Source organism: Drosophila rhopaloa, unplaced genomic scaffold (assembly GCF_018152115.1).
Source record: "Drosophila rhopaloa isolate 14029-0021.01 unplaced genomic scaffold, ASM1815211v1 contig_2, whole genome shotgun sequence".
In the NCBI taxonomy this organism is placed as follows: domain Eukaryota; kingdom Metazoa; phylum Arthropoda; class Insecta; order Diptera; family Drosophilidae; genus Drosophila; species Drosophila rhopaloa.
Genome location: NW_025335083.1, coordinates 1,667,253 through 1,692,644, shown reverse-complemented (window position 1 = coordinate 1,692,644; position 25,392 = coordinate 1,667,253). Strand labels below are relative to the sequence as shown.

Below are 25,392 nucleotides of genomic sequence, written 5' to 3'. Positions count from 1 at the left end.
TTGCAGAGGGTATTATAATTTTGGTCAAAAGTGTGCAACGCAGTGAAGGAGACATCTCCGACCCTATAAAGTATATATATTCTTGATCAGGATCACCTCCTGAGTTGATATAGCCATGTCCGTCTGTCCGTCTGTCCGTCTGTCCGTCTGTCCGTCTGTCTGTCCGTCTGTCTGTTTCTACGCGAACTAGTCTCTCAGTTTTAAAGATATCGAATTGAAACTTTGCACACACCCTTCTTTCCTTTGCACGCAGTATATAAGTCGGAACGGCCGGGATCGGCCGGCTATATCCTATAGCTGCCATATAACTGATTGATCGGAAATGCCATAACTTTGGTGTTTGTCAAGTTAGGAAGTTGGGATTTTCTATGGGTTTTATATTTGGCCACTCAATCCGACATACCAAATTTCATAAGGATCGGCCGACTATATCCTATAGCTGCCATATAACTGATTGATCGGAAATGCCATAACTTTGGTGTTTGTAAAGTTAGGAAGTTGGGATTTTCTATGGGTGTTATATTTGGCCAACCAATCCGACCTACCAAATTTCATAAGGATCGGCCGACTATATCCTATAGCTGCCATATAACTGAACGATTGGAAATGCCATAACTTTGGTATTTTTAAAGTTAGGAAGTTGGGATTTTTTATGAGTATTAAGAATGCATCATATGAATAATTTTGGAGAATATAATTTACAGAGTATTCTGCAAGGGTATATCAACTTCGGCTCCGCCCGAAGTTAGCTTTCCTTTCTTGTTTTATTTATGTTTTAACTTAGAGAAGTGAATCCAATTTTTTCTTTAAATGAGTTACATATTCAATTAATATATTTTAAATTTTTTAAGACTAAAATGCTTACTACAATATCTCTAGATTTAATTTGATTACAATTTTTGGAATGAGATCAAATAGATGTGAATTTTATTATTAACCAAGTTAATCATTTAACCTCTTATTAGATTTGAAGTATTAATTTGCAAGACCGAACTAGCTGTTCTATTTATGGCTTAGATATACTCCATCCTTGGATTTTCTCTGTGCCGCAATGCCGTCTCATCTCTTCCACCAAAATGCCACTCGTCTGTGGAATGGAATATGACAAACAGCAGCAGACGGAGCAAGCCAGACAGGAATGGCCTGGGAACTGGGAATCGGGGGATCCCCCACAGGGGCTGCAATATTTCGGCACTGAACTCGACAGCCAAGTGTCTGCTAGTGGGACAATACGAGGGGAGGGGCAAGAGGAGGGGCAAGGGGAGGGTAGGGGCTCTCCTCTAAAGGCGTTTGAGTTTTTAATAAGCAGCCAGCGCGGCGTCAAATGCCAGAAGTTTGATGAAAGTGAAGGCAGCTTGTCCGGGCATCCCCTTTCTCCATTTCTCTTCTCGATGGCAGTGCTGTTTTCAAAATTGAATAAAGTTGACAAACGAGGGAAGACCCAAAAGGTGATAAATTCTCAGCCCTCAGTCTCACAGACTGAAGTGTCGTCAGCAGTTAGACGGAAAAACGGGAAAATCTGGTGAAAAGGGAAGCCGAGAAAATACAAATTTAATTGCAGTGAGCCAGGCTTTGAAGGATGGGAAAAACGAAAATATACGGGTCAAGCGAAATCATTTCGCAAGTGCAATTTGAGATACAAATTCAGGCGCTGGTGTTCGTTGCTTCTGATGTTGCCCTCAGTACTCAAAAATCTTTTTTCTAAGGTTTTCCAAGTTTTGATATTTTTAGTTATGCCATACTTTTTTACATACTTCCTGCTAACAAAAAATGCAAATATGTCCAAATATTTAAAATAATAACAAAAATAAATAGAGTTTTTCTGTGAAGAAAGGTTTTTCATAATTGGAAAGGTGTTCCTGCAGTAGAGGGTTAAGAAATAAAAATCTAAAGATCTACCTGGCCGTAAAGCCAAGGTCCTCGGGTCATTGGGCATTATCACCACATTCTTGACAGGCATTCAACAACCGCTCCTCAATCTCCCAGTGCCCCACGTAATCCATCGGAAAACAACAGCAACGGGGCCCATTCATAAGCCTCAAGGTTAAACCACTAAAAATCATTGACCAACATCAAAGAGCCATTGTTTTTGGCCAAGAGCAAATGGACCCGAAATGCTAAGCCCCTAAATGAAAATGGGAATGGGATGCAACACAATACGACGCACAAATGCCAAAGAAGTAGATTTATGCCAATTGCTTTTAAGCACCTTGAATATATATATCCCCAATGTGTGACTAATGAACAGGCCCTCCACTCCACTAAGTTGGCCTTTTATTTAGCCATTTGGCCCACCCACATTTGCACAATTTACGATTTTTCGCTATTACCAACACTGCCTATAAGTCTTTGTATATTTATATATTTTTGTATGTGCAAGAGCGATGGCAGCAGCCAGCTCATTAATTTCGCTTAACTTCACAAATTGCCAATTGTGCGCATTGGTCAACATTTTTACTTCATTCCGTCTCGCTTCCAATTCGTGGTTGACTGGGCCTGGTTTTTTGGTTCTGGTTCTGTTTCTGGTTCTGACTGCGGACCAGGTTGATTTCCTTTTTCCCCGGACATCGCTATATGTCCATGTCCGACAATTTCTTCTCTATTGTTCTCGCAGTCGTATTTATTGCCTTGAATGCCAATTTGTTTCATGTGCCCATTGTTCTGCACTTACGGGTCAAGGTAGTAAGGTTTGGTGGCGCAGTTTGTAGGCTCAAAAAATATACGGAAGATGAGGAGTTTGAGGGAAACTAATCAATAGGTAAATGTTAAAAGAGTGGTAAATTATAAAAACACATTAACAATATTTAAGTTATATTACAAATATCTTCTTAGAAAATATATTTTTATACCCTTGCAGAGGGTATTATAATTTTGGTCAGAAGTTTGTAACGCAGTGAAGGAGACGTTTCCGACCCTATAAAGTATATATATTCTTGATCAGGATCAATAGGGGAGTCGATATAGCCATGTCCGTCTGTCCGTCTGTCCGTCTGTCCGTCCGTCCGTCTGTCCGTCTGTCCGTCTGTTTCAATACCGTTTGCGAGCTCAGTTTAAAAGCTAGCGATCTGAAACTTTCACAGTCGTCCTAAAACAAGTGTACGCAGATCAAGTTTGAAAACCGCCCCGATCGGATGTCTATATCCTATAGCTCCCATAGGAACAATCGGATATAACTTGCAAGAATGGAAGATATTTCGCGCAGTGTAAAAGCTATTGACATAAATCTTTCCAAATCTTATTTTTTTATGCGTACCTTGATCAGAGTAAAAGCGCGTGACGATCGGACGTCTATATCCTATAGCTCCCATAGGAACAAAAGGGTAAAATCGGTTAAAATTTAATGATTTTTAGGATATTTCGCACAGTATACAAGCTATTGACATGAATCTTTCCAAATTGTATTTTTTTATGCATACATTGATCAAGGTGAAAGCGCGTACCGATCGGACGTCTATATCCTATAGCTCCCATAGGAACAATAGGGTGAAATCGGTCCAAATTTGATGATTATCAGAATATTTCGCGCAGTGTGTAAGCTACTAACATCAAATTTTCCAATTCTTATTTATTTACGCATATCTTGATTAGGGTAAAAGCGCTTGCCGCTCGGAAGTCTATATCTTAAAGGAGATAGGAAAAATTGTTAAAGGCTGCGAAAGTATCCCTTTTTATACCCGTTACTCGTAGAGTAAAAGGGTATATTGTATTCGTGCAAAAGTATGTAACAGCTAGAAGGAAGCGTTTCCGACCCTATAAAGTATATATATTCTTGATCAGGGTCACTAGCCGAGTCGATATAGCCATGTCCGTCTGTCCGTCTGTCCGTCTGTCTGTCCGTCTGTCTGTCTGTCTGTCTGTCTGTCTGTCTGTCCGTATGAACGCTGAGATCTCGGAAACTATAAAAGCTAGAAGATTGGCATTTTGCTTGTAGATTTTAGAAGTTCCTAAGCAGCGCAAGTTTGTTCCAAAATGGTGCCACGCCCCCTTTAACGCCCACAATCGCTAATATACGATTTTAAAAATTTAAATATTTCGGAAAAGTAAAAATGCAGTTTTATTGTGTTTATCAATACCTATCGAAATGTTGAAGAAATTTTTCAAATCGGACCATTCGTTAAAAAGTTATGCGTGATCAAAGTTTCTATCTCCATCTCCCTCGCACTCCCTTTACCTGAGTAACGGGTATCTGATAGTCGGGGCACCCGACTATAGCGTTCTCTCTTGTTTTCTATTTGTATATGACATTTTTGCAGTATAAAAGCAATTGACTTGAAACGATGCAAATCTAGTTTACTTATGTATACCTTATTCCTTTCGCTACTTTTTCACTTTTAGCAATTTCGTCAAAGTCTGCAAGGGTATTAAAACTTCGGCTTGCCGAAGTTAGCTTCCGTCCTCGTTTATTGTTTAAATTGAAACCATTTAATGTAGGTCTGACGTGAGTGCGCTTAATTCTTCAAACATTATATCGGATTCTGCTAACATAAAGTGTATAAAAGTCAGTAAATGATTCTTTCTGAAACTTAGGTAGGGTGTTTCTCATTTTAAAAGCATTTCTAATATATTGATTTCTCTTTAACTGAAGCAAAGATATAGCAGATTAGTTAAATTTAATTATACCTTGAAGTTGGATATTAATTATTATTTTTCCAATCTTTAGCAAATTTTAATGGTGGATGTGATATCGGTTCGCAATGAAAAAATTTTAGAATAATATATCTTCAGGACTATAGAATATTAAAAATGATACAAATAATCAGAAAAATGCTGTTTGCTATCCAAAAAAGTACATAAATTTGAGCATGAGGAAATCAGTTCTTACTTACAAATATAATGAAATAATTTAAATGTGGTCTAAAAAATAATACGGGTTAATAAAAATTGTCACGTCCATCAATTGACTAAAAAAAATCGATTGGAGTGAAGAAAAACTGGCAGATAATAATTGAGGAATGTTGTTGAGGCCATAAGGCCACAGAAATAAATTGTCTTGGTCAAATCTTCCTATGCATTATGTAACTATAAACAAAGTTTTGTAACTATTAAAACTAGTAGCCCATTGGTATAGACTTTCTATGCCCTCATAATAGTAACTCTAATAGTAACTCTCATTTTAAATTTATATTTTTGTGCGGAGGCTTAAAAAAAATATATGTTGAACTCTTTTTTTCCCCTTAAAGTGCCTATTAAATTTCATAATTAATAAAATACAATTAGATTACAAAAACTGCGACTTAAAAGTTAGTTTTATCTATTGAACTCAAACTTGAAACCAAAAATATAGTTTGAACTTAGGGTATTCTTCAGTCATCTTACCTTTCGTTTTATTTTTGTGTCATTTCCCTGTTGCTGTTGTTTATATGGCTGTTGCTTTTTGTGCCGTCTGCGTACACATGAATTCTTAGTTTATGAACTTCAGCTGGCCCCACAGTTTGTAAGGCAGCAACTTCTCGTTAATGTTACACTGGCATGTTACCTCAATCTGTGTGCCTTCCCTTCCATTACTTTCCGCATTCTATGAACAATAAAAATGGTGACAAATTGTCATCACACGGCACAAATGGGGGTTTTATTAATGTGAGCGACTTTTATGGTTGCGGGCCGGTGGCGTATGCGTAATGTGAGTGATGACATGGGGGCTAGACAAAAGGGGGAATGGGCAATGAATGAAAATGAACCCAGGACAAAACCATCAATTAGCATAACACAACTGAAGCACACCAACCTCGTGTTCCTTTCCAGGATGTGAACAACATCTACGCACGCAACTACATAGCCGGCAAGCCAATCCAGAAGAAGGACGAGCAGCTGGGAACCCCTTGAGGCAGAAAAACGAGAGAGGTAAGCCATTCCCCGAGGATAAGGGACTAAGCCAGCTGACAAAGCCGCCCTCCCATTTCAGAACTGGCCCACGCCCACATGAACCAGGTGCTGAAGGAGGCCACTTGCCGCGTGCCCCAGAAACGCTGCCAGCTGGTGCAGCAGGATCCCTCGAAGATCTACACGCCCCACTGCACCATCCTGCACCGCTGCAGCGAGGACAGTGGCTGTTGCCCGAGCAGGAGCCAGATATGTGCCGCCAAAAGCACCCACAACGTTGAGCTTCACTTCTTCGTGAGTACCTTGCACCCATATCATAGGATCATTTCCGAGACGTGCACTATATGCAGAACTTTGGAGGAGCTAAATAAATAAACTACGCTTGGCCCTCACTTAACACGGACTCTTTTTACCACGAACTCGATCCTACACGGTTACAAATTTACTCCCATCCCCCTTTTAACACGCTAAAAACCTCGTCTTACACTATTGCAAAATATCGTTTTTTTTTTTTTTGTTTTAAAGGCACCAAACAATCGAAAATGACAGATTTTTTTGATAAGGAGCCACAAACAAACTGGCTTAATCTATAAATGCCACCAAATGCATTTCAAATTTTATATGAATAAAACCATATGATCTCCATACTTTGGAACATTTTGTGAAGGTTAAAGTTTTTATATAGCTTAGCCCGTTAATTATATGAAGCAACTTTTTTAATTTAATACCAACTTTTTAACATTTTCACGTTTCAATAAAGTTTAACCTGTTAACTAATTAAATGAAGCAACTTTTTTAATTTAATACCAACTTTTAATTTTGAAAATATGAATGTTATGCATTTATTAATAACTTTTGGTTAATATTGAAAAAATTTATGAGTCTTTAATGAAAACAGACCAAATTTGAACAATAACAATTTTTTTTTCTGCCAATTTTGAATTTTTAGAACGTAACCCCTTATTTTGTACTGAAGTTTAAGAAGTTATAACCAGTATTTTAATGCTGTTTTCCCAATAATTATATATCATTCGAAATTTTTTTGGTATGATATTTCTAGAGACTTAAAGAAATTAACATTTATTTATTTATCATACCAAATTCTGTATGCTCGAAAATCAAGTGTCAAGTACGAAAATCGTATTGTATGATTTTTATTGACATCTTCCTAAAACCGCGCCCTCGACTCTCGGAAAACAAACAATTTTCATTGAAATGCTACGCTTGGGTGCAGCAAAAGCAACAGCGATAAAAAATGAAAACTGATTTTCATTCTGGCATTCTGAACTCAATTATTCCGTATTGGCTTAAGTTTTCGAAAGTGAACGTGTGCTCGCGTTTTGTGACTTTTAGGTACCGTTGGTCTGTCTATATATGTCTGCCTCTGTCTTTCCGAATGGTTCTATCTCTTTCTTGCGAACCCACCTTCGGCGGTAATTGGCGTTGTTGTTTTATTATTGTTGTTGTGGGCGTAGGTCATGCTTGAGGGCGCCATATTGCAACATAATTATATCGCTTCACCTTTATTTTCATTATATTTTATTTTTCCGTGGTACTTCTTTTTTAACGTGGGCTTTCGGCTGAAATGACTTTTTAATGACGCAATGATAATTCAATTTGTTTGGTGATTTATGCCTCGTGATATGATTATTGTTCCTCGTTGTTGTTGCTGCCGTTTGCCGTCATTGTTCTTGCTGTCTTTTTGTTACGTAACGAGATTTCAATTCATGTTGAAATCGAGAATGTAATTAAGCATTTGTGCTTTGCCCTCGGGCTGAAAACGTATTTGGTTTAATTTTAATTTTAATATGTCGCAGATTGGTTTGCTTTCATATGCTACAGATTCGATTGCTGACGATATTATAAATGACAGTAAATTTAAAGATAAAGATAGTTTTGAGTTTTGTTAATAAGTTCATCAGATTAGGAGTATTCCAAAATTAGGACAATAAAGTAAACATAAAATCAGAAAATGCAAAGACTTTATCCCTGACCTAAAGAACAATAATATGTCAATCAGAAGATTTAACACCCTTGCAATTATACCGTTAACAAGATTTTTGAACATTATCATAAATTAAGTGATTTACATAAATAAAATATAAAACAAAAATATTTAAAACAGAAAAAAATTTCAATGTTTCTATGGTTTCCTTTTCCCTCCTCTGGCAGTAAATATAATACATTTTTCCTGTAATTTGTATATCCGATCCTGTCAGTTTCCTTATTTTCCTGTATTTGCTTAGTTTCCCATTATGAGTGACTTTTTAGGGGGTTGATTTCTCCTCATTTTCTTACTTTCTAGAGCTTTCATAAATTTCACTCTTGCGGCGGCCTTTTTGCAGCTGCAACTTTTTTATTTGTGGCCTGGCAGGGGAACTCGTAACTCTGAGCTCCGAGGACGGCTTTTAATTTTCAAATATTTATGCTGCGCTTGCCGCAAAAAGTTTCCACTTGCAAGATTTATGCTCACACACTCTGAGACAGAAGAGGTCCCAAAGTCTGGGGCAAATAGAACCGCAAAATGCTTAAGAAAAAGACAAACACGCCCACACATGAACCTTCGCAGAGGAAAAGGGCGTCGCAGGAATGAGGTTGACTCCCCCTCTTAATTATCCAATAAAACTTGGGAGCAAAACCACACAAATTATTGTAGGGAAATTTAACATTTTCGGCACTAGAGCAAAAACTTGGTAGATAAGGGGAAAGGATGGGAATTTAAGATTAATGGGAAAGTTACGAGGGACAAGATTAGCCCTAAAAATGTCTAGTCAATCGAATATAATAAAATAAGAGTTTTTTAAAGTAAGTTTAAAAGCTTGTAATAAACTTATGGTTAAAGTAAATAAGCGGTTAACAGGGGAATTCGGTTTCATGGTCTCAACAAAACGAAGAAAAACCACAGTTTTCTTGAACTTCTTAAAAGCATTTTCTTAACTGTGAATGTAGTAAGCCTGCTTTAAAGCCAGTGTTAATATGCAAATATTTTCTGGGAAGTCCCAAAATAAACTTGTTCGTTTTTGGCATTAGCAAACTTCATGACGAGCTCAGTGGAATCAGCCGACAGCAAAGTGTATGGCCCCAAGGAACTTCTGTGTCCATCACTGTTGGCTTTTTCCTCCTCGTCTCCTATTCACCCCCTATTTTGCACACTTTTCCTTTTTCTCCTCAACCATCCTTCAAATGGGGCAAAAAAATATTTCTGGCCAGGACAAGAGCAGGAAACTAAAGCTGAAGCTGTGCATGTGTCCAAAGCTGATGGTAGTCCTGAAGCTTGAGAACACACATATGCAATAAAAATAGCACTCGCTAAAGAGGAAGATGAAGCCGAGCGAGGAGGAAGCATGAGGACAATCTGCCAGAAGGGAGCAACTCAGCGGTTTGTCATTGAGAGGTGTCAAGTGGCAGGCAAACACACGCAGACACACACAGCTGGAGAGCTGAGGAGGAGGTGGTGCACTGGGAGAAAACATGTTTTAAAAGCATTAAAAAGTTCAAAAACCTCAGCTTAACTTATAACCTTATTCAAAAAAGCTGTTTACTGTGAAATTATCGTGCTTTGTTGTTACATTTTTCTGTATTAACGGTTAAATTATTGACATAAATTTTCACAAATATTCTTGACTTGCTTACTTACTGTAACTAACTGTAAAGTAGCTATTGATATTTTTTTATAATTACCAAAAGGTTCTACTCTACTCTGAATTCATATAATCTATGTACTCGATATTTTGTCTAAACCTAATAAATATAAATATTACTTAAATTAGGACAGAACTGTATGAAAGCAGTGCAAAAGAACTTCAGATGATTGATTTTGCTAATTTTCCAGATTTGGCTTTAGGGTGATCCACTTACATTAACGTTACCAATACACAATATTTACTGTCGCTTGCAGTTTCTTTTACCAAAAATTGTCGGTTGGAGCATTTAAAGTGCTGAATCATTTCAGAAAGATTTTTTATTTGTTCAGATGCTTTTTCTCTGTGTAGCAAGAGGTATAAGTAGGTGGAGATGTGGGAGGGCTAAGGAGCGATAACCAGGCTGAGGATGCAACCAACAACAGCAGCACGATAAAAAAGCGTAAACATTTTAACAAAACATAATTTATGTTGCGCAAATTTTGCATTTCGAGGAAGGTTTTTGGCTTGTGAGGTAGGGGGAGGGACGAGGGACAAGGGACGAGGTGCGGAGGAAGGGGTTATTCTGCATTGTGCAAGTCTGCAAAGGGCAATGGCCTGCCCCTCTGTTCCTCAAGCACACCACAACAAACTGCAGCACATGTTGTAGGCGCTGTGAGATTTATGAGGCGGTCTCCTCTCCTTTCTTCGCCTCCTGGATTATCTTTTTCGGGTTCAATGGCCCCCACTTTCACCCAAGTCAAAGAGGTGCGGGTCGTGGCAGAAGAGTCGGGGGCTAGAAAATTCAAAGCAGAAATCAAAGGCCTCCTAAACGTGAAAGCCAACGCCCACTGGCAGCAGTAATAAAAACACACACACAGCCAGCAAAACTTTTGCTTGCTTAGCAAACCGAAGCCGAAGTAAAAGTCAACTCCATGGCCAACTCCTCATCTGAATACCCGCCATCTAAAACCTCCTTTCCCAGAAAAAGCAAAAGGTGGCTTTCAACTGCCAAGTAAACACAATTTTATATTTGGCTTAAATAGGGATCAAAATAAAGTTCAATATTAAATGTCGCTAAATTTAAATAAAAATTTGTCTATTGTGTCCGTTTACACAAAATGTTTTTCGCTGTGTATCTTCTTTCATACTACAAACCAAACTGAGCTTCGGTGATTTAATTAATTTGCCACAAGCTTGCGACGGGTTAAACAAACGGGAAAAGTCTGATACAGTAAAGCAAGTAAAAAAGTTTTCTTGGGAAAGGGTTAAAAAACCCCTTTTTCGTGCCAATTCCCTTGCCAATTCTCGAACTGCGTTTGCAATTTTATCAAGCTCAAAGCCCGGGACCACACTGCGTGACATCCTCGTTTGAGGCGGTGACAAATGCGAATTGCGGCACGTAAACAGATGGAAACCGGTGCATGAGGCAAGCATCAGGATTTCTCACTGCACTTGAGGAAAACCTTTTTAATGCCACGCTGATGTGAGCAAATAATTTTATACAACATGTGGCATCCAACGGTTGTTTTTGTAACAACTTTCTTATTTACTATTCTTGGTTTTTAAATTTATTACAAAATAAGTTCTTTACTTTTTAAGTAAATAAACTATATTATGGAGTTTGATTTTTAGAATTATGATAGCTGTAAGGTGATCCTTTTAAAAGGTTCAACAAAGGTTTTATTGACTTCAAACACACATTTTTATCATAAAGGGGGATAATGTCTTCCTGCATGCTGAAACTTGTACTTTTTTTACAATATGTTGGGAAGAAGTCAAGTGAAGTTAGAAAAGAGTGGATAATAAAAGGATATCCCATGGGGTGGTAAAACTTCAGAAGCTCTGTATTAATTTGTTCATAAAAAAGTTCATAACTTCTGTGATTCATATGAAAAAGTTTGAAGGTCGGTAAAATGACACCAATTTTGACCGGATGAAATGGACATTGGTTTATATTATTATATTAATTATAGCTCCGTAATAAAAAGCGTTCAATTTAAGGTAAAGTTTGCTCCCTATTTATTTCGGTTAGCTGAATCCAAACATGTTCCTTACTCTTGCGCCAAGTTTGTGGCAGTACAGCATTCCCACGAGTAATTTCATAAGCACTCAGAAGAATTTATAATTCATATCAATATTTAAAAACAAATTTAAGCCAAACACTCATTTGAAATTCCTCCCAAAAGTAGGCAACCTCAAGGTCTTAACAAACACGTGCTCTGCCTGGCCTTCTTTTTGTCTCGATTAGGCCCTTGTCCTGCCCATTGTATTGAGTTAGAACAACAAGTCAGTAACGTTTCGAAAAACATTTTATGCTTGCATGCCACTGAGTTGGCTTAATCGCAGTATCCCCCCTTGTTCGCCACTTGGAAAATCCCTGAAAAACCCAGCAATAACTGACTAATTGCTCGGGTCACACACATGGACACCGACGCACACACACGCACATTCTCTAGAGAATGGAAAACGGGGTTTACGAATGCATTTTCATGGATAAAGACCGAACCTCAATTAGAGAGGCCATCTTGGAAAGTAAGCCCCCATTTACCAACCCCCTTCAAGCACTCACAAACAATATTGTTATACTCCACGATGCACTTAAATAAAAGTGGTAGAGAGATTTTATTGAATTATTTATTTATTTAACTTTGGCAAGCTGAAGTTTTAAAAGTCTAACAGAAAATTGAAGAATGCCTGCGCTGCGAGAAAATACATATGACAGCATTGCAAGGTCTTGACCAAAATTGTAGTACCTTTCAAAAGGGTATAAATTATTAAAAAATATTTTATAAATAAAAATACAAATAAAAAAATAAATAAACGAAATTAACTATTATACAGGCCTTCGTTTTTAAGAAAAGTACTGAGAACAGTTGGCCGAAATAATTAATAGACCAGTTTTGCTTCCGTTTGTTTTTGAGTGTATAGGCTGAGATTTTGCATATTTACTGTGCAGAAAACAGGAGAAGCACTTTAGTGCAATTTTTTGCACAATTGTGGTTTGGCCAAAGTAAAGTAACAACACCAGCACTTGGCACTTCCGCTTCCGGCAATTATTCTTGCTTTTAGTCAGGAAAAACGGCCAGTTCTCAAGGAATTTCATGCCTCTCGGAATACAAAAGCACGTAAAAACTTTTAGGCGAGGGTTAGTAAACAACTTTTTCAACTCGCTGCAGGTTGAGTTGCATTTGCATAAGCATTTCCATTGACCAAAACCACACCACAGACCCAAAAAACCACACAACACGAACCTCAGCGAACCAAACTGAAAACTCAATTTGAAGCGTTTCCATAAATACCTGAAACGAGTGAGATATTTCCCCTTTTTTGCTTTGTCAACTTATCGGGCTTGTTATTTGTTTCAGCTATGATGCGTCCAGCGACTGCATCAGTTGAATGGCTTTGGAGGCGTACCCATTCCCTGCTCGAGTTCCCTGCCCGCCAGCCCCAGATTGGGAGGAGCTTCCATCAAGTCGGAGGAGGCGGCGGCGACGGGCAAGCATGGCCTGCGAACCGGAAGCGTGCCACCACTACTGCAGGTCAGTCCTCCAGCTCCGGCTTAATAAATAGAATGGTGAATAGAAAGAACGAAGCACCTGGCTTGCAGTTCTTAGACTTTGTCTATATTTTTTGAGTAACATGCTGACTAGACTGGGGAAATTGCATTAGGCAAAGACATTTAATAGGTTCTCTTTTTGGGCAGCTAAGCTTATTATCTAACCATTATCGAGGAGGGTAGGGAGTGGATATGCGGGAAAAGGGATTTTATATTCGACAAATAAAGCCTGTTGAATACATTTTAAATACATAGCAACATATTGGAACTATGCTTTTGTACCTATAGAGCCAATTTGCTCGCAGTTTGCCGTCTTACTAAAATCCTTATCGACTCTTCCAGGAAATCATGGATGTTGAGCATCACTGGCAGTACACCGACGCTGAGCTGGCCCGTATAAACCAACCGCTGTCGGCATTCGCCTCCGGCAGCTCGTCCTCATCCTCGTCGTCCGCCGCATCCTCGGGCGCCCACGCACAGCCGCAGCTGACCAATCCACTCCTGGCCAGTGCCGGCCTCTCGTCCAATGGCGAGAACGCCAACCCCGATCTAATCGCCCATCTCTGCAACGTGGCCGATCACCGCCTCTACAAGATCGTCAAGTGGTGCAAGAGCCTGCCGCTTTTCAAGAATATTTCGGTTCGTAAAGGGATTACATGGACACTCCTTGAATATCGTTGTACATTTCAATCCATTCCAGATCGATGACCAGATATGCCTGCTCATTAATTCGTGGTGCGAACTGTTGCTCTTCTCCTGCTGTTTTCGATCAATCGACACTCCCGGCGAGATTAAAATGTCACAAGGCAGGAAGATAACCCTATCGCAGGCCAAGTCAAATGGCTTGCAGGTGAGTTACGCCTTAAACTTATAAAATAAGTTAAATTCACCCCAGTAACACGAATATAACCGCTTATTTATTGTAGACCTGCATTGAAAGGATGCTCAATCTGACGGATCACCTGAGGCGATTACGCGTTGATCGCTATGAATATGTTGCCATGAAGGTGATAGTGCTGCTGCAGTCGGGTAAGAAGTATAATTACCTGCCAAATTGACCCCAACGCTAATCAAAGAAGTGTGTCCCCTCAGATACGACGGAGTTGCAGGAGGCGGTGAAGGTGCGAGAGTGCCAGGAAAAGGCGTTGCAGAGCTTGCAGGCGTACACCCTGGCCCACTACCCCGACACGCCGTCAAAGTTTGGGGAACTACTGCTGCGTATTCCTGACCTGCAGCGAACATGTCAGGTGAGTGTGGTGTTATGCATATTAAAATGTTACTCTGTGCGAATAATAAATGTCTTTTAAAGCTGGGCAAGGAGATGCTGACGATCAAGACTCGGGATGGCGCGGATTTCAATTTGCTAATGGAGCTCTTGCGCGGGGAGCATTGACAATTGATTACAGAGATAGAAATCTGCTGCCGTTGGCAAAACAAGTTTTACATATTTAGTATTAGATACATATATTTTGGAGATAAGTTCTTTAGTTGTAAGCTCTGAAAACATGTGCCTAAAAACCAAAGCCACGATAGCAGCCACATCAGGCCCACTGGTCGAGATTGAATCTAAGCGCAAGATTGCCAAATTTTTACACCAATATATATTTTGATATAAGCCATGTGCAGGGCCCTAGATTGCTGTTGTTGTTGGCTAGAGTTTCAGTAAGAAAAGTATATATTGATTTTGCTATATATACATATTTGACTTATGTATAGTGTAAACTAAAGCACACATGGAAAATGAAAAGACTAAAAAAATTTATTTAAAAAATTACTTTTACTATTACGAAAGGATAAAAACGAAAAGGCATAAAAAACACAAAGGCATAAAAGTAAATTTAGTAACATCAGCTAGCGACATTTTTATACCTACCTACATAACGGAAATTATTCAATGTATTTTTAATGAATGCCAAAACCAATTCGGTTTGAAGGAGAGCTGCTGAAATTTTCGATAATATCTCTATATATATTCATTATTAGCAAACAGATAATGAAATCCCATTTTTAAATGTTGTAGCATTTAGTTTTAGTGCAATTTCACCCATGTCTACATATATTAAATATATATCTTCAACCAGATATCTATGTTCGCAAACCTTATACAACAAAAGACCACTCGAAATCGCCATCCTGGTTGGCTAAGACTATTCCAGTTATGCTGATTGTTGCATAAAAAAAAACACAAGTACATACATAAATCAAATGTATCATTTTATACTTGAGGTTAAGTTTTGTATTAATTTCTGTTTTATAATTATTTTTATTATGTAAATCTTACTTAAATAGCTGAAGCAAATCCTGCAACAGGATTCAAAACACGTAAATACACAAAACAATATAAAAAATCATTTTTTGATTATATCTAGATAGTTGTTTCCTGCATATGTGTGTGTGTCTATATGTGAGTAAGCTTATTGTAAAACTTCCTGCCCCACCAGAAAATTCACACGCAACAAAAAAAGAACATTAAATTCCAAATATAATAAACTTGTATCTACAGAAGGAAGATTAGGCATACTTAAAGATGATGGCAGAAGTCCAAGAGATCTTGTGGAGAGTATCACTTACATCTAAATTGTATTGTTATTTATTATTTTGCTTTATTAACTCTTTCCGTTTTTAAAATACTTGAAATATAATCTAAATAGTGAGCTCATTAATCTTATCTTCATCCGAATATTTTTTAATTTGTTTGTTCAGTAAGTTACTTGCTTTTATCAGTGTATTGTTAAATCAGGATCTCACTGCACAATTGATACATGGTCTTCTGCCCGTTCTTGCTGCTGTCCGTCAATGTAAACTTTAAGTGAAATTGAAAATAGTTAAATGTTAATTTAATGAATAAAAAGGCCTAACTAAATATCAATATACAGTTTACCATAGTTAAATAATGATAGCCTCCACACAAATAATTAAGACCAATCAAATCAAAATTATATTATAATTTCCCAAGCATTGCAAACGCTCACAAACACAAAGAAAACAGATTTTTAAAACATTTTCTAATTTATATGAACGGCTAGAATTTGTCTACTTAAGTACATTGCTTAAGTAGTTAAAGTTAGCTCAAAATTAAACGGCTCAAAGTTTGAAGGTTATAAAGTTTTCTTCGTTTGTGATGTTCAATTTTGCTACATACCAACTCATCCCTTAGTAAATATTTATGTTCATTTTGCTTTTAAATAAATGTAATAATTAAAATTCAACAAATAATTGACGAACAATTAAAAGTAAATTGTCAATGCAATATTTTGTAATAAAAAATCTTAAAAACGTGACATTGTTTACGCCATTTTGAAGTTTAATGAAGATTAGTTGATGAATTCAAGACCCTAAAAGTTCGTATTCATAATTTAATTTGTTTATTTCAGGCCTTACCTTAAGGACCACATGTCGGGTATATGTTGGTACCGCATGGAAGATGGCAGCAGAATCCGGGACTAAAAGCAGACTGTCATTTAGCCAAAGGACATTAAACTCGGTACTTAAACACACCTAGGCTGACCCAAAAGAAAGTATGGAGAATCTGAGCTGCAGATACCGCCGGTTCCATAGGCTCCGCCGCACATGTCGCCACTCAGACCATTGCAGCACATAGTATCAGGTGGACAGGGGGCAGGGCATCCAGCGCTCGGAAGGCACTCACTATCCCAGCAACTGGTGGCAAGTGGCTCAGGAGAGCAACAGCATCCTCCGCCACAAAAGGGCGCAGGGTTGCCCCCACTTAAAATCGGCCTGTAATCCGTCATATAAACAGTTTGGGTCTGGAACATATCGTTGATGCTGGATCCGCACAAGAACGGATTGAAGGTTGTCATCGGTGGAGGTGTCTGCTGTTGGGCTCCCAGAAAGTTGGACTGCGGACAAGCAGAGCAGGCGCCCTGGGGGTAAAAACATGGCGGTGGGGCATACCAAGTGCCAGGTGGAGGCACGAAAGGTGTGTCCAATCCCATGGAACCGCTATCCGAAAAGCTAGAATAGGCCGAACTTTCGCTGGAAGTAACACCAGAACTAGAAGAACTTGTACTTTGCCTAGAATTCTGGAGAACCTCAGGATCTGGCATTTCAAGTCCCCGATTCTCTGAGTCTGAGCTATCCAAAGAAACTAGATCTTCGGAATCCTCGTCAGAATAGCTGGGGAGTAGATCCTCAGAAGTGCCTTCCGGATGCCTTGCGCATCTGCATTTCGAAGAGGTAGTTAAAGTCTGTTCCGATTGGATAGAATTCTGGGAGCAGCAACAAAAGTCGATGTCCTGATCGGATGTGGACTGCATCTGAGAGTGGCTTGCGGGGGACCGGGATGAGCATCTGCAGCAAGGACATCCCCAGTTTGCAGCGATAAATGTTCCCGGGTCGCAGAAACATGCAGTTCGCATTTCTGGTTCGGCGAACGTGACACTGTTCATTGGGTTACCACAGATCCGAGCGCCTAGGAAAATAAGGAAAAACAAGTAAAGGAAAAAAAGTAAGGAAAAACTTCGACAAGCCGAAGTTAATATACCCTTGCAGTTATTACAAAACGACTATATTTCGTTTTCTATGCCTATATTACTAAAAACATTTTGCCATCGTTTCTATGGCAGGTACATGATACTGTTGTCCGATTTTGACAAAACTAAAAGCGTAATTCTGACATAGTAAATACTTACTATATCTCAAAGAAATATTTTAATAAATAAAAGACAGCAAAATACTTTCTTTTTCATTTTTTTATTTTTCCTTGGGATCTAAAAACCGTAATTCCGTAGTATTTAAGTATTACCAAATCCGAAAGATCAAGAAAAAAATAAAAAACAACAAAGTTATACTTTTTAAATTTGTTTTCTGATTGTTATATGATATAGTCGCCCGATCCGGCTCTCTCCGACTATATATATATATATAAAAGTGTGTAGAAAAATTTGTTAAAAGTATAGGAGAATACTGTCATTATACCCTTGCAGAGGGTATTATAATTTTGGTCAAAAGTGTGCAACGCAGTGAAGGAGACATCTCCGACCCTATAAAGTATATATATTCTTGATCAGGATCACCTCCTGAGTTGATATAGCCATGTCCGTCTGTCCGTCTGTCTGTCCGTCTGTCTGTCCGTCTGTCTGTTTCTACGCTAACTAGTCTCTCAGTTTTAAAGATATCGAATTGAAACTTTGCACACACCCTTCTTTCCTTTGCACGCAAACGGCCGGGATCGGCCTACTATATCCTATAGCTGCCATATAACTGATTGATCGGAAATGCCATAACTCTGCTGTTTGTTAAGTTAGGAAGTTGGGACTTTCTATGGGTTCTATATTTGGCCAATCAATCCGACGTACCAAATTTCATAAGGATCGGCCGACTATATCTTGTAGCTGCCATATAACTGATTGATCGGAAATGCCATAACTTTGGTGTTTGTAAAGTTAGGAAGTTGGGATTTTTTATGAGTATTAAGAATGCATTATATTAATCATTTTGGAGAATATAATTTGCAGAATATTCTGCAAGGGTATTTCAACTTCGGCTCCGCCCGAAGTTAGCTTTCCTTTCTTGTTTTCTGTATTTCCGGTGCCGTAGTCTTTGAATTGGCTTTTACAGGATGTTGTTAATTATTTTGGACGACCTAATCTGTGCTTTACCTAAGCGGTTTCAAAGTTTCGGTTAAAATGTATTATCAAAGACCAATACAATAATTATATTGGTCTTTGGTATTATTGTACACATTTCATCTAAATCGCACTTTACATTCTTTCGTCTAATCAGCCGATGTTCTGGCCAATATGAGGTCCTAGCTAGAAGATTTCCAAAGTTTGTTTTCTTTTTGAATAAGTGTGTATAACTTTTAGTTACTCATTGTTTGGCATTTTCAAAATTGTATTTAGTAATAAAAGAAGTAGCATTCAAGAGAAAAAAACAATAATTTATTTAGCCTCTTGCTAAATTGGTAAAGTTTTCAAAATTCTTTCAGAGTAACAAAAAAATTTCAATTTTAGCTTACCATTACGCTGACAAGAGCTCAATGCTGTGACAAAAACTTCCTAAGAATATGTAAGATATGGATTTACTATTTAAATTAGCAAAGATTATAGTTATTTATTATATAAATAAATGACTAAATCGAAATTAATATTTTTTGGTTCCTGAAACCTCTTTAACTTGGGGTTAATGGCTCTAAAAAAGGTTCATAAAGTTTGAGTAAATTTCCTCCAAAACTGCAAATTCAAATATTCCAAACTTCCAACTTTTTCCACCTTTCACCTGTAATGGTCCAAAATGACTTAAACCAATAAAGCGCACTTACACCTTTGATGGCTTTAGTGTTGGATTTCTACCCTACCAAAGAAAAGTCTCAGATAGATTTATAGTTTTTGATCTTAGCTTTATATGGAACATGTTAAATGTTACTTGGTGGATCGCTTCCCAAAGAAAAAGACACACTTTCAGACATTTGTTGTATTCGAAACAAAACGGAGATCGCCTGAACCGCAAGCATTATCTAAAGTCTGTTTTTTAGACGTGTGTTTTTACAGCGCTGTTCTAAAAATATGAAATACATAATGGCTACGTCAAATAAATTCCATCTGGGGGGTTCAATTTTCTTAAAAAACATACAAGTGTATTCGAATACTTGAAAATGAGATTGGTAAAAATTATTAAAGTCAACGTAATCTCCCATGAGATTTTCCACTTCCCCGCCACCAATCGACACTCGTTCTAGTCGATTTCATCTACTATCTCAATGAAATTAACGACTGCACATTTTTAAAATAAAATAATCTCTATATTTTAAAATATAGATCTTATCCATTAAATCTTAGTACTTCAGCAAAGCTGGATTTTAAAGTTACATTTGCCACTCAATTTTTTGCTTCTCAGCAGATTTTAGTGATGCTGTAAGAGAGGCTTCTGGACAAAAGCTGAATGCTATGTAAGAACAGTAAGAAAAATACCTAAATACTGGAAAGTGAATATCGTGATTAGGACTAGCACTTATTATTCAGTACCGTTGTATAATAAGGTAAAATATCTCTTGAGTGAAACTAAATGCACGCACTCGAAAATTAATTAGTTAGGATTTAGTAAACAGCAATTGCACGGACTTGAGAATAATAATAACAAAAATTCCACTGCTTATTCTGAAAAAGAGAAGTGGACGTCCAAAAAATGATATTTCAGTACCATGTTTATAGACCCAAATTAAGCAAGTCGGTAACATATCGACTGGAATTATCAACAAAAAGCGTAGATTATTATTTTAGTTTTAACAAACATTTATCTTTTGATCGGCTTTGCATTTCAGGTGCCGGTTTTTTAAAGCAACGACTGCATAGGTTTAAAAAAATAAATAAATGATCGGCTTGGCTTCTTCTTTGTTCCATATAAACAAATAAACAAAATGGCATTTCTAAAAACATCATTTCTATTTTTAACAATTATCCTTGTAATTTAAAGAATTGACTTTTGCTTAACAAAGTTTTCTGAACAGTTGAGGTGGACGAAGAGCACTGCCGCCGCCAAGCGAGATTGCAGCTCCTGCTGGCTGAGATCATGGGCCCACTCCACGCGACCCCAGAACTTGAGTTGGTACTCCTCCTCCAGGCGGGCCAGGGTCACCGCCTTCTCCACGGTCAGCATCTGCTCGATGACGGCGCAGGCCAGGATTATCGACTTCAAGGTGTCCACTGCGAAGATGAAGCCTGATGGGGGATGGAGAGAGTTGCTATAAACGTTTTACACTCGGCACGGACTGCGTTACCATGCAGAGTTTCCAGGCTGTAGGACTGAAAGTGCTTGGCGACCCTCATCTTGTCCTCCTCGCTGACCTGTGGTGGCGTGATGTTCATGGTCTTCTGCAGGTTCGTCTGGAAGCGCTGGTTGAACCAGGCGATAACCGGGTCCCACTCGTTGACCTGCAGGTCCTGAAGGTCCGTCTCGTCCTGCAACGGATACATGTCAGTGGACCGCAGCCCTACACTTAGAAGCAGTCACCCACGTCGTACTGGAAGAGCACCGTGTCGGTGGCCATGAAGTTGAGCAGGTAGTTGACCATGTCCAGCTTGCTGAGGTGGTTCGGATTGTCGATGGCCGTGAAGCAGAGGGCGGACAGGTGCATGCGGGAGCGCTCGATGTGCTCCTTTTGGGCGTCGAACTCCGTGGCCACCGCAATGGCGAGTGGTTCGCTGCGCACCACAAAGGGCGTCCCCTTGGGCGTCTTCAGTTTCCGGTGGTCCAGCACCACCTCGTAGCCGCCATCGCCGCTCAGCACGGACGTCTTCTTGTAGAACCGCTTGGGTGGAGCGGCTGCAGGGGGAAAAACAGCACGCCGAATGCCGGCTGGTTATGAAACTTTTGGCCGCGCGAACGGAAGCCGACGCTACTTACCGTAATGCCGCACTGTGACCCCGGCGGTGGGAGCTCTAAACTGGCTGCAGTGGCTCACCCGAAGGGCTCGGATGACACCCAGCATCAGCTTTCCATTCATCTTTTAAATTTATGTGTTTTTAGGCCCTTCGAGGTGCTGTTTAGCACAATACAGTTTGCAGTGTGCCCGCTGCCTATTTCTATTAAATAACCGCAGCCAGTGATTGTGCTACGGTCTTACTGTCAATCAGCTGGGCGTGTTAACAAGCAGTTAAAATTCAAAAATCTAATCTGCGGTAACGAGCCTTTAAAAGATATTCTCAACTACTTGGCAAGACATGTCTGCCGCTATACAAATAAATCATAAAACAATATAATTTAAATGTAACAGTTGTTTTGTTTTTAATTACTGATAATTATTTGGTAATTTAGAGATCATAGCTGCATAAAGTTCTATCAGGACATTTTTTTGGTTTTTTTTTATTGTGTAGTTCCGTTATTTTTCGACCTAAAAAAAACTCTGCTCTGACAACACACCCAAAAATATTAAATTTTTTTATTTTTTCTTCGATCTGAGCACCGGGGTGAAAAAAGAGCCTGACGAAAAGCGTTCGCCAGGTGTTTGCCTCTCGCTCTCTCTCAAAGCTGACGGAAAGATTTCGTCGATCTAAGTACTAGGCTTTAAATCTCAAAAATGTTGTTAAATTCTAGGCGCCCTTCGACATAAAGCAAACTCTGATATTTTAATCAAATTATCCTCAAAAAATGTCATAGAAAATTGTTGTTGTTTTTATTCTTTTTTTTTTGTTCTACACAATGTGCTGTTAATACTCAAACATAATGGAGCGCTCCACCGAATGCTATAACATCAGGGTCGAGGAGAATGAGGTCAATAGTAAAGCCCAAAATTGCAGTAGGACCGAGAGCTCCGACCTTGATGATAAGGACTCCACTACAACCATTTTGAATATTCCCAAATCTCATGCATCTACTCTTAATTTTTTTAACGCCAATCAGCTATGCGACTTTCCATCTACGACCACTCTTAAGAATGATCCACCCAAAAATGTCGCCATTGAAGAAGTCCGTGAGGGCCAGAAATTAAGAAAGTACGAAAACCAAGCATTTTTATGAAACTTCTTCCATTGCATATCTCACCTAGGTCACATACTCGCATTTCTTCCGGACAAATGAAAAGCCCAGCTTCCGGAGGTAAATAGAATGATAGAATGGCTTAAAATAATTTTAAGATATTACAAATAATGTAATCGGCAAGCCGAAGTTTATATACCCTTGCAGTTATTACAAAACAACTACATTTCGATGTATCTACCTATATTACTAAAAACATTACTATGTCGATTTTGTGCTGCATTTTGTCATCGTTTCAATGGCAGCTATATGACATTGTTTTCCTAAAACTAAAAGCGTAATTCTGATATAGCATATAATTACTATATCTCAAAGGAATATTTTAATAAATAGAAAGACAGCAAAATAAATTTTTTTTTTAATTTTTTGGTATTCCTGTGGGAGCTATATGATATAGATGTCCGATTTTAATTTAATTAAAACGTAATTCCACAGTATTTAATTATCAACAAATCCGAAAAAAACAACATAAGCAAAAAAAAAAACAAAGTTATATTTTTTTCCTTTTTTTTCCGATTGTTCCTATTGGAGCTATATGATATAGTCAACCGATCCGGCTTGTTTCAACAAATATACTACCTGCAATATAAAGGCAACTTTTGGGAAGTTTCAAGCCGATAGCTTTAAAACTGAGCGACTAGTTTTCGTAGAAACGGACGGACGGACATGGCTAGATCGACTCTCCTGGTGATCCTGATCAAGAATATATATACTTTATAGGGTCGAAAATTATAATACCCTCTGCAAGGGTATAATAATGCCAATTTCCAATGAGAGTATTCTCATAATTTTAACAGATTTTCCTACACATTCCCTTTTTTCCTAGGCGCTCGGATCTGTGGTAACCTAATGAACATTGTGACGTTCGCCGAACCAGAAATGCGAACTGGATGTTTCTGCGACCCGGGAACATTTATCGCTGCAAACTGGGGATGTCCTTGCTGCAGATGCTCATCCCGGTCCCCCGCAAGCCACTCTCAGATGCAGTCCACATCCGATCAGGACATCGACTTTTGTTGCTGCTCCCAGAATTCTATACAATCGGAGCAGACTTTAACTACCTCTTCGAAATGCAGGTGCGCAAGGCAGCTGGAAGGCACTTCAGAGGATCTACTCCCCAGCTATTCTGACGAGGATTCCGAAGATCTAGTTTCTTTGGATAGCTCAGACTCCGAGAATCGGGGACTTGAAATGCCAGATCCTGAGGTTCTCCAGAATTCTAGGCAAAGTACAAGTTCTTCTAGTTCTGGTGTTGCTTCCAGCGAAAGTTCCGCCTATTCTAGCTTTTCGGATAGCGGTTCCATGGGATTAGACACACCTTTCGTGCCTCCACCTGGCACTTGGTATGCACCACCGCCATGTTTTTACCCCCCAGACGCCTGCTCTGCTTGTCCGCAGTCCAACTTTCTGGGAGCCCAACAGCAGACACCTCCACCGATGACAACCTTCAACCCGTTCTTGTGCGGATCCAGCATCAACGATATGTTCCAGACCCAAACTGTTTATATGACGGATTACAGGCCGATTTTAAGTGGGGGCAACCCTGCGCCCTTTTGTGGCGGAGGATGCTGTTGCTCTCCTGAGCCACTTGCCACCAGTTGCTGGGATAGTGAGTGCCTTCCGAGCGCTGGATGCCCTGCCCCCTGCTGCTGTCCACCTGATACTACGTGCTGCAATGGTCTGAGTGGCGACATGTGCGGCGGAGCCTATGGAACCGGCGGTATCTGCAGCTCAGATTCTCCATACTTTCTTTTGGGTCAGCCTAGGTGTGTTTAAGTACCGTGTTTAATGTCCTTTGGCTAAATGACAGTCTGCTTTTAGTCCCGGATTCTGCTGCCATCTTCCATGCGGTACCAACATATACCCGACATGTGGTCCTTAAGGTAAGGCCTGAAATAAACAAATTAAATTATGAATACGAACTTTTAGGGTCTTGAATTCATCAACTAATCTTCATTAAACTTCAAAATGGCGTAAACAATGTCACGAGTTTAAGATTTTTTATTACAAAATATTGCATTGACAATTTACTTTTAATTGTTCGTCAATTATTTGTTGAATTTTAATTATTACATTTATTTAAAAGCAAAATGAACATAAATATTTACTAGGGGATGAGTTGGTATGTAGCAAAATTGAACATCACAAACGAAGAAAACTTTATAACCTTCAAACTTTGAGCCGTTTAATTTTGAGCTAACTTTAACTACTTAAGCAATGTACTTAAGTAGACAAATTCTAGCCGTCCATATAAATTAGAAAATGTTTTAAAAATCTGTTTTCTTTGTGTTTGTGAGCGTTTGCAATGCTTGGGAAATTATAATATAATTTTGATTTGATTGGTCTTAATTATTTGTGTGGAGGCTATCATTATTTAACTATGGTAAACTGTATATTGATATTTAGTTAGGCCTTTTTATTCATTAAATTAACATTTAACTATTTTCAATTTCACTTAAAGTTTACATTGACGGACAGCAGCAAGAACGGGCAGAAGACCATGTATCAATTGTGCAGTGAGATCCTGATTTAACAATAAACTGATAAAAGCAAGTAACTTACTGAACAAACAAATTAAAAAATATTCGGATGAAGATAAGATTAATGAGCTCACTATTTAGATTATATTTCAAGTATTTTAAAAACGGAAAGAGTTAATAAAGCAAAATAATAAATAACAATACAATTTAGATGTAAGTGATACTCTCCGCAAGATCTCTTGGACTTCTGCCATCATCTTTAAGTATGCCTAATCTTCCTTCTGTAGATACAAGTTTATTATATTTGGAATTTAATGTTCTTTTTTTGTTGCGTGTGAATTTTCTGGTGGGGCAGGAAGTTTTACAATAAGCTTACTCACATATAGACACACACACATATGCAGGAAACAACTATCTA

The 25,392-nt window shown here is 38.6% G+C and overlaps 5 protein-coding genes across 10 annotated transcripts in view; 3 read left to right on the top strand and 2 right to left on the bottom strand.

Annotated features, from left to right (window-relative positions):
• LOC108049517 (PAX-interacting protein 1-like) overlaps positions 1–6,008 on the top strand; it is a 73,935-nt gene extending 67,927 nt beyond the window's left edge. For 3 of the 4 annotated variants that reach the window (XM_044459809.1, XM_044459811.1, XM_044459812.1), the window contains 2 exons: positions 5,743–5,841; positions 5,903–6,008. In XM_044459809.1, coding sequence (XP_044315744.1) covers positions 5,743–5,823 — 81 coding nt within the window. In that variant the 3' untranslated portion in view covers positions 5,824–5,841; positions 5,903–6,008. Of the gene's footprint in view, positions 1–5,742; positions 5,842–5,902 lie in introns of those variants that run through there. The other variant, XR_006417616.1, reaches the window with a different exon arrangement.
• The window catches only part of LOC108043928, a 183,806-nt gene extending 168,456 nt beyond the window's left edge, over positions 1–15,350 (top strand). Inside the window, 6 exon segments of the mRNA XM_044459805.1 lie at positions 5,903–6,114; positions 13,342–13,638; positions 13,700–13,849; positions 13,926–14,028; positions 14,092–14,246; positions 14,309–15,350. Of these exon segments, the coding sequence (XP_044315740.1) occupies positions 5,903–6,114; positions 13,342–13,638; positions 13,700–13,849; positions 13,926–14,028; positions 14,092–14,246; positions 14,309–14,392 (1,001 nt within the window). The 3' untranslated portion in view covers positions 14,393–15,350.
• Positions 15,351–15,555: 205 nt separating this feature from the next.
• On the bottom strand, positions 15,556–17,478 carry LOC123037738. The gene is made up of 3 exons (XM_044459813.1): positions 16,498–17,478; positions 16,381–16,442; positions 15,556–15,802 (listed from the first exon to the last, which is right to left on the bottom strand). The coding sequence occupies exons 1-2, from the start codon at positions 17,406–17,408 to the stop codon at positions 16,382–16,384; spliced, it is 972 nt and encodes a 323-aa protein (XP_044315748.1). The 5' UTR covers positions 17,409–17,478; the 3' UTR covers positions 15,556–15,802; position 16,381.
• Positions 17,479–20,378: 2,900 nt separating this feature from the next.
• LOC108049448 (ATP synthase mitochondrial F1 complex assembly factor 2-like) lies at positions 20,379–21,526 on the bottom strand. Its single transcript, XM_044459814.1, has 4 exons — positions 21,364–21,526; positions 20,975–21,282; positions 20,738–20,918; positions 20,379–20,678 (listed from the first exon to the last, which is right to left on the bottom strand). The coding sequence occupies exons 1-4, from the start codon at positions 21,461–21,463 to the stop codon at positions 20,428–20,430; spliced, it is 840 nt and encodes a 279-aa protein (XP_044315749.1). The 5' UTR covers positions 21,464–21,526; the 3' UTR covers positions 20,379–20,427.
• Positions 21,527–22,061: 535 nt separating this feature from the next.
• LOC108053855 (uncharacterized protein DDB_G0284459-like) lies at positions 22,062–25,047 on the top strand. 3 transcript variants are annotated; one of them, XM_044459807.1, is made up of 6 exons: positions 22,062–22,230; positions 22,360–22,451; positions 22,505–22,554; positions 23,321–24,260; positions 24,316–24,377; positions 24,956–25,047. In XM_044459807.1, the coding sequence occupies exons 1-5, from the start codon at positions 22,183–22,185 to the stop codon at positions 24,374–24,376; spliced, it is 1,191 nt and encodes a 396-aa protein (XP_044315742.1). In that variant the 5' UTR covers positions 22,062–22,182; the 3' UTR covers position 24,377; positions 24,956–25,047. The 3 variants fall into 3 exon arrangements, with proteins under 3 accessions (XP_044315742.1, XP_044315741.1, XP_044315743.1); XM_044459806.1 differs by having other exon boundaries at positions 22,063–22,451; XM_044459808.1 differs by lacking the exon at positions 22,062–22,230 and having other exon boundaries at positions 22,417–22,451; positions 23,292–24,260.
• Positions 25,048–25,392: the final 345 nt, after the last annotated feature.

Coding starts and splice junctions, on each gene's coding strand:
- LOC123037738 (XM_044459813.1), bottom strand. CDS start 17,408: ATGAACAGTGTCACGTTCGCCGAACCAGAAATGCGAACTGCATGTTTC. Junction 16,443..16,497: donor TTTCTTTTGGGTCAGCCTAG/GTGTGTTTAAGT, acceptor GTCTGCTTTTAG/TCCCGGATTCTGCTGCCATC.
- LOC108049448 (XM_044459814.1), bottom strand. CDS start 21,463: ATGAATGGAAAGCTGATGCTGGGTGTCATCCGAGCCCTTCGGGTGAGC. Junction 21,283..21,363: donor GGTCACAGTGCGGCATTACG/GTAAGTAGCGTC, acceptor TTCCCCCTGCAG/CCGCTCCACCCAAGCGGTTC. Junction 20,919..20,974: donor CGGTGCTCTTCCAGTACGAC/GTGGGTGACTGC, acceptor TATCCGTTGCAG/GACGAGACGGACCTTCAGGA.
- LOC108053855 (XM_044459806.1), top strand. CDS start 22,183: ATGGAGCGCTCCACCGAATGCTATAACATCAGGGTCGAGGAGAATGAG. Junction 22,452..22,504: donor GAGGGCCAGAAATTAAGAAA/GTACGAAAACCA, acceptor TATCTCACCTAG/GTCACATACTCGCATTTCTT. Junction 24,261..24,315: donor TTTCTTTTGGGTCAGCCTAG/GTGTGTTTAAGT, acceptor GTCTGCTTTTAG/TCCCGGATTCTGCTGCCATC.